Source organism: Poecilia mexicana, unplaced genomic scaffold (genome assembly GCF_051168715.1).
Source record: "Poecilia mexicana isolate PSO_F unplaced genomic scaffold, ASM5116871v1 scaffold_17, whole genome shotgun sequence".
Taxonomy (NCBI): Eukaryota; Metazoa; Chordata; class Actinopteri; order Cyprinodontiformes; family Poeciliidae; genus Poecilia; species Poecilia mexicana.
In genome coordinates, this window is record NW_028263386.1 from 19,099,381 (window position 1) to 19,113,743 (window position 14,363).

General features: G+C 40.7%; 1 protein-coding gene across 2 annotated transcripts in view; it reads left to right on the forward strand.

Annotated features, from left to right (window-relative positions):
• LOC106926308 (ephrin type-A receptor 3-like) overlaps nucleotides 1-10,484 on the forward strand; it is a 103,740-nt gene extending 93,256 nt beyond the window's left edge. For both annotated transcript variants that reach the window (XM_088014615.1, XM_015001139.2), the window contains 5 exons: nucleotides 809-1,018; nucleotides 3,635-3,784; nucleotides 3,910-4,103; nucleotides 5,720-5,860; nucleotides 6,027-10,484. In XM_088014615.1, coding sequence (XP_087870741.1) covers nucleotides 809-1,018; nucleotides 3,635-3,784; nucleotides 3,910-4,103; nucleotides 5,720-5,860; nucleotides 6,027-6,126 — 795 coding nt within the window. In that variant the 3' untranslated portion in view covers nucleotides 6,127-10,484. The remainder of the gene's footprint in view (nucleotides 1-808; nucleotides 1,019-3,634; nucleotides 3,785-3,909; nucleotides 4,104-5,719; nucleotides 5,861-6,026) is intronic.
• Nucleotides 10,485-14,363: the final 3,879 nt, after the last annotated feature.

Here is a 14,363-nt window from a genome sequence, read left to right on the forward strand (position 1 = left end):
GGAAGTCTGTAGGTTTGTTAGACAGTCCAATCAATCAGCATCTCACAAAACCACCGGCTAATTAACTTACTCCGCAGCTGCCGAGGGACGGGAGAAAGAAAAAGACAGAAGACAGGCGGGGAGGGGAGGGGTGCATGGACACAGAAAGATGAACGGAGACAGATAGACGGAGGCTGAATCAAAGTGCAGCCGAGTTCTTCCCCCTCTCTGCGACAGAGAAGCGGGACGAGAAGGAGATGGATGGAGATTACAAAGGGACAGAAGAAGGAGAAATGATATGAAGGAGAGGGGATGACTGATAACATGAATGGCTCTTTAACAGAGATCGTTGGCCCAGGGCAGGAATAATTGGCAGAGGAAGGTGAGCTGGACCATCATCGATCAACAGGCTGCAAAGTCTTAGCCAACCACAGCTCAAAACCTGAAATCCAAGCAGAGCTGGGCCGACACAAGCTTAGTGCTAAAGAGGAAAGTTTTGTCAGGTTCAATCCTCTGTAAGTGGGACTTTTTTGTTCTCATGATCTCCCCCCCACCCCCCTTTGATCCTTGGAAGCAGAAATTCATCCGCCCCCACTAGCCCCTCAGTTTAAGGTCAGAGCGCAGGGTTAGCAGGAGCTGAGCGCGATACGACGCCACGCTCTGGAACCTCTGGGGATTCTGGGACGCTGCCAGTGCAGCTCAAATCCTGGCATAAACCCTCCAGTTACAGCTGGAGCCGTTGTCAGTGCGCCGCCACGTTACCGGTCGGTGTCAGCAGAAACACTCGACTTCCGCACGTCGTTTCATGTTTGTTTCTGCTTTGCTTCAGAAACACGACGGCCAGTTCACGGTGATCCAGCTGGTTGGTATGCTGCGCGGCATCGCCTCGGGTATGAAGTACCTGTCAGACATGAGCTACGTTCACAGAGACCTGGCGGCTCGAAACATCCTGGTCAACAGCAACCTGGTGTGCAAGGTGTCCGACTTCGGCCTGAGTCGAGTTCTGGAGGACGACCCCGAGGCCGCCTACACTACGAGGGTAAGAGCTGCTCGCCGTTTGCCGCTGGCTGAATTACAGCCAATCAGACACAGAACGCGATTGGCTTTCGTTGAGGCACTTTCACAATGTAGTTGTTGCTAACAGATGTCCAACAAAACCTTGTGACAAGTAGTAGCGGTTCTACATAGTATTAACTTAAATAATAACATTGATATTGAAGATATACTGTTCACAAAACTAATTAATATACACAGAGAAGACAGAGGCAAAAAAAAAAAAAAAAAACCCAACCCCCTAACACTTTTGTATTTATGCAGTCAAATCAGTCTTTGGTGACTGCAGCATCCTCTCCCAGCCCCTTTAGTAAAACTATAGAAACTCAAACATCAATGAGCTTAAACCACTGTGGAGTAACTCATCAAAAATGTCCACAAGGAGACGGCATTATTCATATTCATAAGAAAAGTTAGGGAAGTTATTCTTAATGTGGCATTAGCATTGCCCTAGGAGGAGTGGATCAGCCGCTGACAGCTCTATAGCAATCACACACAAACTCCCACTGATGTCAATAGACCTAGATAGTGAGCTGCAGGCACTGATGGAGGAGGGGAGCAAAGGCGGAGATGGGGAAGAGACAGACGGAGGAGCCAGAGACCCGGGGAGGAAAAAAGGGGAGAGAGAGAGGATGCGGGAGGGGAAGAATGGTGATCCAATGAGAGCAGTTAAGAGAAAAAAAAAAAAAAAAGATGATGTTGGGTAGGGGTGGACAGGGGGGTGGGGGAACTAAAGTACAGTGCTGAGCAACTTGGCAGCTTTGTCTTTCATTTGACTTTCACCGAGCAGAGGTGGGGAATGCTAGGTGGTGCAGAGGCATCTTCCGCATGTTAAAAAGCCGAGACGAGCCTATAGAGGTGCGACGCCTCCGTGCGTCAGTGAACCGGGGAGGGTGGGGGCGCCTATACATACAGGGGGCTGTATGGAATCCTTTTGATCTGCGTGTCAACAACAAAGGCAGGGGGAGCTCAGGGAATTCATCCCAAAAAACCTGATACACACACTCTTTATCCCGCCACCTCTCTCATTAAATGAGAACAGACTGTAAGAACTGAGGGTTAGCGTTTTTCCACACTCGGAACAGCCAGAAGACTACTAATAGTGGAGCATTGTTTTATTTTTTTTTTCATTTTTTCCAATTCTAAACATGGAAGATGCTTTACATTTTAAAACACCCCAACTTACCCAGGAAACTGTTGTGTGGCTGTTATATAAATTTGTGCGCAGTTTTCATTGTAACACTGACAGTGTTGGGGATATTACACTCACTTGTTATTTGGATTCTTAGACAAATTTAGAAATAGGTACAAGACAAGAAATGCCATTTAAAGTTTGCATGGACCCACAAATGAGACACCATACAAGTAGTGTAGTCTGGTCAGATGTGAATAAAATTAGGATTTGGGGTCTATAGTCATTTCCGTTGTAAAACTTGGTGGTGGCAGCATGATGCAGCTCGTAAGCAGAGACGGGGAAAATGGTCAAAGCTGATGAGACGATGGAGCTAAAAAAAAAATGAGACAGATATTTGGTTAACGCCACTTATTACGACATTTCAAACATTTTCCTATCACGTGTTTCCCTTTAAATCACCTGTGCATTTATATTGCCTTGATCTTTTTCCAATTTGTCACCTTGCAAACACAAGCAATAATGGATTTTATGGGGTTTTATCTGAAGATTATTCAGAGTAATAATTATACATTATTTGTGAAGTGGAAGGAAAATTATACATTCATTTAAAAATTGTCTGCAAATAAAAATCTGAAAAGTTTCACTTCACTTAAATACACCGAAATAACGGTGAAAGACTGTAAATGATTAGAGAATGGCGTTGGACGTCCACCGTCCTGCAGGACATGGTCACAAGCGCAAAGCCAGAGTTACAGTGGAAAGGTGTAAATTAAAAAATATTCAGATTCTGGAGTGGCTCTAAGACCGAAATCCAGTTCAAGACCGTAAAGTTTCCGTTTACAGACCCTCTCCATCCAGGAAGAAAGAATGATGGGAGCTGAAAAGGAAGTGAAAATTTGAACGGTGTAAAGTTTTGACATAGTGGGTTTAATTTCAAAGACAAGCCACACTTTTCAAATTTGACAAAAAAAAATGTAAGCTATTTATTATTGTCCTTTTTTTCCCTTCTGCATCACCTTAAAATCTCAAAATACATTAAAGTCTGTTTTTTTTAAAAAAGAAAAAAAAAGGGGGGGGAGTATGAACACTTTGTGTAATGTGTTGTACTTGTGAATACAAAAAAAAAAAGAATACATTCTTACAAACTAAATTTCCCAGGATCTTTTTAGGTAATGTCCAAACTAGTCAGTATTTCAAAATGTTATCATTTTAGCTGTAGACAGCTTATTAGAGCTTCTTAAGATTCAACTGCACTTCACTACAGCACAGGACTGAACTGTTTCATGAATCTGTGTACTGACTGTACCTCCACTCAGAGGGCAACAACATGCCATCCATTTAATGCTGACATGTTCGCAGCTTCATGTCGAATTTCGACTAATCAGAACAAAACGGAAAAAAGCACCGAGACTCTCTTTCGTCAGACAATTTCAGCGAAAGCACGATGTCTACGCGGTGTGTTTGCAGGGAGGGAAAATCCCCATCAGATGGACGGCACCGGAGGCCATCGCCTACAGGAAGTTCACCTCAGCCAGCGACGTGTGGAGCTATGGCATTGTCATGTGGGAGGTGATTTCGTACGGAGAGAGACCGTACTGGGAGATGTCCAACCAGGATGTGAGTCCCAAACCTGCAGACACTTTTTCAGACATTTCTAAACAATAAAAAAAAAAAGATTGCTAATCTCAAGCAATACCAGATCGATAGAATTTTTTTTTTTTTGCATTTCTCTCCCTGCGAAGGTGATCAAAGCAATAGATGAGGGTTATCGTCTTCCTGCTCCTATGGACTGCCCGGTGGTGTTGCACCAGCTCATGTTGGACTGCTGGGAGAAGGGGCGCAGTGATCGGCCAAAGTTTGGACAGATTGTCACAATCCTGGACAAGCTCATCAGAAACCCAGCCAGCCTCAGAGAGCTGGCCAACAGCTCAGCGTGGTCAGTGGAAACAAAGGATTTCACCGACGTACAGTCGGATGAGAGTATGGGGACAGTCTGAAGGTTTAACGGGTTGGAAAAAAAAAAATATGAGACTGCTTTTGAAATCCGTAAGCTGGAAATGTTATTTTTCAAATATATTCTATTCTTTAAAGCTGTTTTCCAACATAATAACTAGTTCTGAAAGTAGAAAATGAAAGAATATAAGTTCGGGGGAGCTGGTGTAGCTTCCCTCTCCTTGTTCAATTTAGAGTTTCTGAATCCCCAGCTGAATTGCCCGCACCCGGAGAATATCATTATTTTTACATTTACATTTTACACCTCAGGCGCTTAGTTGATGTTCAGAATCAGTGCAGCATACAATGATTTTTTTTTTTTTTTTCAGAGACAAACGCTCTAAACAGAAAGTGGAGGGAAAAGAAAAAAAACAAGGCTCAACACAAACCAACAGACGGCAGAAGCTCAAAATTACTTCAGTTAAACCCCCAGAGAGTCTAGAAGAGGCTGAATAAACCACAGGACCAGAAACACGTCTTACATTAACATCGATGGAAGTAATTCAGGGCAGATGTGGTGAAAAATAAAAAATAAAAAATACTAACTCTAATTTAAAAACTTTTACTGTTTGTGATCCGGTCTTTGCTGCGTTTTAAAATCATATAAATCGAACCTCAAGCTTAAAACCACAGATTTCTGCATGTCATTAAATATTAAACAAAGCCAGACAAAAAGGTTTTTCCCCAAAAGAATCCAGGATGCCTCCAAAATACATAAAACCCATTAATTTACTTTTCTACACTTACATACACGTTTTTTGTTGTTTTTTTTTACCATGAGTGTACATCTCTGTTGATGTGCTCATGCTTGCACTCCATACATGTTTTTTTTAACGGATTTATGGAAATGAATGAATGCTAAGATAGTTTATAGCATTTCATAATAAATGGAAAACTCAGAAGCCTTTCCAAGGGGCAAAAGACTGCAATCATATTCGTCCATTAACGGAAATGTATTTGTATTTTTTTGTTTTGTTTTTCACAGGGAGCACAGATACATTAGAATCAAAACAATGTATGTCTCTGTTTAAATGCAGATACATCTTCATTTCTTAAATCTGGTTTTGGAATAAAAACACACACATCATAAAAAAAATGACACGGGTGCAGACACAAACGCCTCAAACCAAGGCAACATGACACATCATACTGCAAGCCTTTTTTTTTTTTTGCTCTTCTGAAATCTTCACAATGGACAAAGAGCAACTTTTACTCTGTACTACTCCACGTTTCATCGTTTTCCACAAAACATTTTCCTTCCACTAAACTTTCTAATGATAAACTTGGATATTCTTTAGCGATAAGCGTCCTTGTCGTGGAGAGCATCAGTGACTCTGCTACACAGCTTTCAAGTCAGAAGTGACATGATTCTACAGGCTATAACATCCCATTTCTATCCTAAAAGTTTGCTTTTATTTGTTATGATTATAATTTTTTTTTCTGAAAAATTGAAATGTGGGTGTTTTATTAACTTGACTTGCACATATATGTTTTTTTTCTTGGCATAAATTCTGAGCTGCATCGACTACCATTGGATTGAAGTGTGCTTTTCCATTCCAGCAGGGAGGACCCGCCCACCCCAGAGTTCAGCGTGAGCACTGTGGACGATTGGTTGGACACCATCAAGATGGGCCAGTACAAGGAGAACTTTTCCAGCGCCGGATACGTCAGCTTGGACTCCATCCTCTACATCAGCGTCAGGTACAGACACAAGGGGCCTTATCCTGCTCAAATGAGCACCTCTCATGCTGGGCCTCAATGTTTCCAGTGTTTTTGTGGAGGATGTCCAATGTAACGATCATAACAGTGTATTTACAATTTGCAGCATTATAATATCTTTGCTTGTCTTCCTAAATCTTTCGTCTAGTGAACTGGCGAAGATGGGAGTGACGCTGGCCGGCCACCAGAAGAAGATTTTGTCCAGCGTGCAGAGCCTGCAAGCCCAGGGGACACACGTCCAAGTATAACAGTTTCCACAGAGAGACAGAGTTGAACTGGACGCTCCTGTGGAGAGTCTCCCCCCCACGCCACTCAAATGGAGCTGTAATGGATACTTTGTGCTTGGGTCTCCAATGATTTATTTTTTATTTTTTATTTTTTTGTGGCACACTAAGATGGAGACAACATTGACGCTTGACTCCTTCACCCTCCCATAATTCCCGTCCTGGACGTGCCCTTTGGCCAACACCGCTCACCATGTCAGGGCAGCACAGAGACCAACAAAGCCGCACGCAGAGACCATTTCACATCATGTAAACATAAATGAAGAAAAAGCAAAAAAAAAAAAAAAAAAAAGTAACATAATGACTAAAAAAACTGAATATAATGCTCGTCACTGTTTGTCAGGTGTACAGTTGGTTTTACCGTCATTTTGTTTGTTTTACGTTTTCATAGCGAAGGTTTTCAAAAAGGGGTCATAAGACGGTGTACATGTGTAGATATATGTTTATATGGGCGGCGTATGCCACGAGCGTAGAGATGGACCTAACGTTTGTATCTGTGGTTGCACAGCGCTAACAGCAGTTGTTGTAAATGTATCAACTCTTCCACTGGTGTCTGCTCAAAGAAAGCTAAGAGATTATGGATGACATGAATGTGAAGGGAGTGAGGAGATAAATAAATGGACCTGTAGACATATAAGGGGGATGTAGATTTCGTGTGTAGGACGGAAGTATGTTTTTAATAAGTTTATTTGGCCGGGAAAAGGGCTTCCTTAGAGACCGCTCTCAGACAAACTTCCATAGAAAGTAGATCCGATATACGTACGCCTGTTTGCGTGCACTTGCTGTGCGGTGTTACAGATTGCAAAGAAATAACAGAACATGACGAAATGTTACTCTTCCAGTATCTTTGACAAAATAAACATAGTTTACAGAGCCTCGTGAAAAGGATCCGTACCTCAGATTTTTTCACATTAAGCACAGTGTAGTGTCTTGCATTGGGATTTTTTTTTTTTTTTTTTGCAAACTTATGCATAACAGTTAAGTGTAAGGAAAAGAATACAAGGTTTTTACATTTTTTTCAAAACAAAAAATGAAAAGTTTTGTTTGGATTTGTGTTCAGCCCCACCGAGTGTGTACTCGGTGGAATCAACTCTTGCTAAAATTGTAGCTGTGACTCATATTCAGTAGGTCCCGTTCTGTCTTTCACTTGTAGACATGAAGGCGTTCCCTACTTGGTCTCAAAATAAATTGGACATAAAGTGGAAAATGCGGTGTTCAGGTTGATTAGCGGCGTTGAGATTGATCCACCGCACCAAGGCTAAAAAGCAAAACTTTGGTCTCATCTTTCGTGCGCACCCTCTTCCACTTCTGCCGTTTCCTGTACTCGACTGAAAACTTGACTTCTTTCAGCTTTCTTCTTCCTCTCTTTCATAAATGCCAGATTTGTGGAGTGAATGGCTTGTAGTTGTCCTGCAGATATTCTTCCATGAGTTGTGGATCTCTTCAGGTACTCCGGAGGCATCATAAGCCTATTCTGCTTTCTCAACAACTTTTTTTCCAAATATCTCTTATGTATTTGTCTTCATTAGGCTGTTTGTTCTCGGACTTGATTCATACCGAGAATACGTTGCACAGACATGAACTGGATTTTACTTTGAGCTGCCAGAATATAAAGCAGGCTGCACACAATTGCCCACAATACTTTTCATAGTCTATTTGTGAAAATAAAAATTGGAAACCATAATTCTTTTTCTTTTACACTTTGTGCCGATCCCAATGAAGATAATTACAGTTTGTGGTTGCAATGTGGCAAAATGTGGAAAAAAAAAAAAAAATTCTAAGGGTCTGAGTCCTTTTGAAAGGCGCGCAAAGTATATTTGTTTTACAGCATACTTTAAAGGAATAACTCATCTTAAGATGAAGCCTTCCATTGTTTCAGGTGTGTTTAGACGGTCGTAGTGTTTTGTGCGGAGCAAAGGCGATGCAAAGCCAGTGACACTGTTGAGGACGTCTAACTTGATTTTACGGGTTTGTGCCATGTACAGAAATATGAAAAAAAAGTTAATCTCGACGACATACCTTAATTCTAGCTGTGCACTTTCATTTCCTCTGTCCTTACGGCCACGCAGCACTCTCACCACGATTACAGAGTTGTGTTTTCCGACGTCATCGCTTGACGAGGTGAAGTGTTGGATTTCAGACGTGCCACCACAAGAGGGTAAATCTTGCATAAAAAAAAGAAAAAACTTTTTTCTTTTTTTTTGTCTGATGTGTATTTTCTTATTTGTTGTTTATGTCATCCTTATTTTCAGTCACTACCCACTGCTTACAAATTTACAGTACAATGTTTACAAGAATAAGCCAACACGTCTGTTGATATTTTCGCTCATGACATTAATTACGCGATTAGACTCAAAGGGACCCTTTTCATGTTCGTTGCGTTAATAGCACTGAGCCTGGATTTAATGTTTCCCCCAAACTCGGTTTTAATACATGTGGTGATCCATAGGACCAACAGTGACATGAAGTAGAGTATTTGATTGTACCATAGTGTAAAATATGTACAGCGTTAATTTCCAATATTAGAATGTTTGTAATGACAACAATGACGACGACTTTGATGTGCTTTTAATATGAAAAAGAGATTTCGAGGTTTACGTTCAGGGGGCGGCTCGTACAGGTGGAAAGTGAAGGATGAGGCGAACCATCAGATTGAACACGGAATGTAGCAAAGGAGAGAAGCGTCGGCTTTGAAAGACGGGAGACGGCGCCTGCAGTTTTTATGACGGCGTTAGGATGAGTAGAATGGACTTTCGAGCTTGTTTTATTTGCATATCCACTTTAAACTTTACGCATTTCCTGTTTTCCATCCAGTTTACTGCACGAAACGCCACTTTTTGAAAGCGCATGGTGATTAAAAAGGAAAAAAAGAAAACTTCTAATTAAATTTATTGCTGAAGCTCCCCGCATACGGCGGGTAATGCGACTTTACATTTAAAGCATAGAAAAGCCTCGTAAACAAACTCAAAATATATAAAGAGTAGAAAATTCAATCTTATTTTTGAGAAAATAGCACAGAAGAACATGTTTGTTTCTCTACAATTTGACTAATTATTAGAATTCTGCTAACTGCACAACAGTATGCTACGTCAAGTATTAAAAGTATATTAATCGCTAAAATATTATAGGAGTTGTAACTTTATTGATTATATTGAAACCAGAACAATTAACAAAATACAATCATATGCAGGTTTCCAAGTTAATGTTAACTTATTTTTTTATTTTTTTTAAAATCACATTTCAAGTAAGTTTGGCTTGTTAGTTTGAAATTAAAGGCTTATTCTGTCTTCCTTATGATGGAAATTATAAGGTGCATCATCAGCTGTATCCCAAAAACTAAGCGTGTAACGTGATGGAGGATTCAAGGGCAGTGAAGTGACCTTTTTTTTTCTGCTCATAAAAATTTCCAACAATAAAAAAACAAAAACTAATTTTCCATTTACTTTTCTGTCCTTTCAAACAATTTTCACATCTCTTTTACAACACAAGTCGAAGTGGGATCAAGTAAAACTGTTCGTTCTACTCTTCCTAACTCTATAATTACACTCTAGCGGCCTATCTGGGACTGCTGGCCTTTTAGATGCCTTATTTACTGAGTTATATACTTTCCATGGTCATATAGAGGTGATATTAAGAGTAAAGTGTATATACAGGTTGTATTTATTTGCATTACCTAAGGCGACCTCACATCAGCACCCTTCTCGTGTAACATCGCAGAAACCTCCACATAGCCACCCCAGCAGTCGTTTTCTAAAATAATGTTTGAGAATCTTCAACCTGAAAAGCAAACGAAAGAAGTAGGAAGTGGGTTTTCTTTTCATATCTCAAATAATTGGCTGAGTTAAAAAAAATAAATAAAAAAAAGTTTTCATTACATAATTGTTTTAAAATGGGAAAACTCCGCAAGGAATGCGTCTTCAATTAATGCCTCAAAAAATAAAGGAAATCATTAGTGTGCTTTTTGCATTCTTATTCAGCACTTCCATACCCACCTCCTTTTCTTAAATCCCACACCACTGTCAATCCACACCTTGCCAATTTAAGCTATGTGGGCTGGTTCTCTTGATCTGAAATGCTGTGTTTGTTTCTGTTTCTCACCTGGTACGTACATTAAATGTTCATCAGATTCTCAGTTGATGTTTTCAGTCGAATCTCTCTCTCTCTCTCCTCCCTTGGCCATCTCTCTTCTCTCTTTTGTTGCCCACCAATAAAGGTTATTTGTTCCTATGCCAATTTGCTCTGCATTGCTTGTTGTAAAGAGTGTAGGCATTTTTGTGTCTTCATGTTGCTGTAATAAATATGCTAATATTTCTAATTTCTCACCTGCAGCCTGCACTGTCTTTTTCTTTTTACACATTCTCTGCTCATCTATTTTTTTTTTCTGTCTCTCTTAGAAACCCTTACTCAGAACAGCCATCAATGCAGACGGTAATTTAAATGTCATAGTGATATAAAACTCAAATGTCTCTTAATATGAGAGGGACATAAGAGCTCTTAGAGAACATTTCTATTTTTTTTTTTTTTCCATTGAGTATCTGCAATCTCCTATACAAAGATTTGAGTTTATACATCATTATGACTGCAGCTTTAATAGGTGTTCATCCTACTTTTTGCGCCGTAACAGTCGGGGACTCGTCTGGGTATAAACTACACTGGGCCATAAAACTTCTGGCACCAAGATATTAGCAGCAGATCCTTTCAGACCTATAAGATGCAACTATGAGGCCTCCGTTTATCTGACTTGTCTGGATTGATATCAGAAAAGATATCTGAGATTTACCATTGATCAATAGAGAAAAACAGTGCTGAGTTGACTTAAATGTTTCTTTTTTTTTTAATACAGATAGAAATGTACTTAATTACAACTTCATTTGATAACTGTGCACCAGCACAACACACTTAAATACACCATTAGCTTCACAAGCTTGGTCAAACATGTAAGAAATAGACAGAAACTGCAACAAACCTTTCAAATGGATCAGAAGGTGCAATAAGGAATTCTAAATGTGATGTAAAATGAATAAAGCATGATGTCACTCAGCCCACAGAGCATAGAACTAGAGTGGATAGATCTGCCCTTACAGATTGGGAACATTGTCACTGATAATCGTGATTTTTTTTTTTTTTCAAATCATTCCATCTCTGGTAAACACCTTAAGCTTGTTGTGCTTCTCAAGGATTCCTTTTTTTATTTTTATTTTTTTTGCTTTAATGGCCTTTATTTGAAAGTGCTATGACAGGAAAGTAGGGTGATGAGAGAGAGGGAAAACATGCACCAAAGATCACTAGGCCGGGAATCGAATCTGCGATGAGGACTGAGGCCCCCTTATCGTGGGTTGTGCTTAACCCCTTTTAAGTGCATCTGTTCATTAAAACAATGACTACTTCAGAATTGTTCAGTCCTTCCTTCGGGTTTTCCTGATCAATAGCTTTAGCAAGGATGATTGATAAAATATCAATCATCCTTGCTTGATTGATAAAATATAGTGGTCTGGCAACCACATCTTCATTATCAGTGTGTGTATAGTGTGTGTGTTTTATACTGAAAGATAATTCGGTCTCGGGGGAGGAGGGAGGTCATTGACTCCTGGCCTTGGTTAACCCATTAATGCACTGGCTCAGTTGCTGTCACTCTATGTTACCTCCATTCCACCTCATTTAGTCCATCATATTAGGCTTCATATTCCCCTATTGCTCACTCCTAGGCTCCTCGGCAAACGCACACACACACACGCACACACACAGCTCGGCATCCAAAAAAATCCAGGCCCTGCTGTTCTCCATTTCCGCAGTATCTATCTCATCCCCTTGCCCTCCTCTTTATCTTTCCCCTGGCCTCGTTCTGTTCCATTTTTTCCTCCCCTTTCCTATCCATCCTGTGCAGACAGACAGTAAGGTTGCAGAGTCTTCTCTGACCTTGACTACGTCATTATCTCATTTGCCTCGCTTTATGCTCGATATGCAGTTGTAGCTCTTTACATTGAGCCATACGTCCAAAGGTTTTCCTCCACGGGGATTACGGCGTGGTTCGGTCTCCTCGCCGGCACCGCTTCGGTCCGTTTCTCCATTAAAAGCCGATCCATTACCTCCGGCTTTTGTCTGCGGGTGTCTCAACAGGCCGAATGTCATCTCACATGTTTACTTTGGATAACAGGGGCTTCCAGGAGCCACAGGCTTAGGCGATTGATTCATCATGCAGCTGCTATTGACATCAAGTGAAAAGGTCAGATGTCCCCACAGAAAACGCTTTAAAAGGCCATTGGTGACTGATGAGCCTGTCGTGTTTCTGCCGCAATACATGCACAAGCAGCGCGCCTCTCATTTTCTACCTTCACTTTTCTATCTGTTCCTCCGCTCTGCTCTTTCTCTGTGTGTGTGACACGCACTCTTCTCTGGGGAAAGGTAATTGGGCCCCTCTGTCATGCTGTCAGGTGTATTTTTGAGTGTCCCCCTCATGTGCAGTCATTATAATAACACAAGAGACCAAACAGCCATAGATCAGCCAGAACTTCTGTCAAAGAGTCGGGCACATTACGTGTGATGGTTGCGTCGGTGTGCTTGTGATGCTTGGGTTTCTGAAACTATCGCGCGTGTTGGAGCGTGCGAAGCAGGATCTGAATCACACCCATCACCAGCTCCGATTTACTGGGCCAGAATGCATCGTCTGCGAGCCAGTTGAATTACAGATATGTTTTCAACAGAACATTTTATTTCCTCAACTGAAAGTGTGCAAAGATGCTCTTTAAAAAAAATATATACAAGAAAATGTAAAAGCTAGAAAATTTAAGTGCAAAGATTGGCTTGTTTTTGCACAAGATTTGGCAATCAGGAGCCAGTTTGATAAAAAAAAAAAAAATCTCTGAATAGGATTTCTCTTTTGCAAAAGACACATTTTGTTTCTTTTTCTACGTGTTAATCCCTGCTGCTAATTTCTTTCTTGTGCAGTCATATTTTATGTTTGGGGCACATCGTTAACAAAGCCAGAAGTCTGTTTGTGCACCCGACCGCACAGCATCCTTTGGCCCTTTTTTCACAGTGAAATCAATTAAACAAAAGCAGTATCAGGCTACCGACTGTCTGCTTTTAGCTTTACAGGAGTTAATGCACGCATAAGTCGTTTCGACGTCCATCGTGACATAGTGGGACACTTTCTGAAGACAAGTGTCGTCACATGCCAAAGGGTTAATAACTGCCTTTAAATAAGACATTAACAGTCTCACTGTTAAATAAATACCAGTCATGACAGCAATTAATCCTAACAGTGGTTAGAAATGTGTCTTTTTTTTTTTTTAAGTAAAATAATAATAATAATAAAGCTAGAGAACCTTATGTCACTTTAGAATACTATATGCAAAGCTGTACCTTTGTCCGGTACCAAATTTAACTCAAATGTCACATAATGGGTTCATCTTTATTAACTAAATTGCTGTGGACTGACGAGTCTCAAATCTTTCACTATTTATTTTCACTCTCACTCATCGCAGTTGTATGCTTCACGCGGTAACGATGTGCAAGCAGCCCTACAGCAGTTCATTCACAAACATGGCATCTTTTATTTACATTTCACCAACGCAGAACTGTGAAAACCATATATTTTATCTGAAAACTACTTTGTTGGTGCACAGGCATCAGTGAATCGGCTTGCATCATTTTTCTCGCATTTTTCATTTCCTCCGTTACTCGCCGAGGGTTTGGGTTGGGCAGAAAGACGCACGGGTTGGCCCGCTGTTGCTGAAATCTCTTGGACGGAAGGAAAAAAAAAATGTACAAAGGAAGCATTCTTGTTCTCAATGAGTGCAAGCTGACCAAAAGATTAAAACAGGAAAAGACGTGTCCCACGTGACAAACTACAAGATACTGTGTGTGGCAGAAAACTTCACATCGACTACCAAGTACCAGCCGGTGGTGGCGGTGTCATGGTGTGGGGATGTTTTTCCTCAACGGGGACAGAAAAGTTCATCAGAGCTGATGGAGGCATGGTTTATGTATCTATATACAAAAATGGAAACATCAGTTTGGACTTGATTTATATTCAGATATCGTGTCTCAGTTTGGCTTTGTGTCTACCGACACCCCGATCTGAAGCAGACGAGAGGATTCATCAGTTATTGGCTAGATTTTCAGGATTTCCTGCTTTGTCGATTATGATTACATTGCGCGTGTTCCCCCTAATCAGATTTGGTCAGGTTCAGATGGGCTCA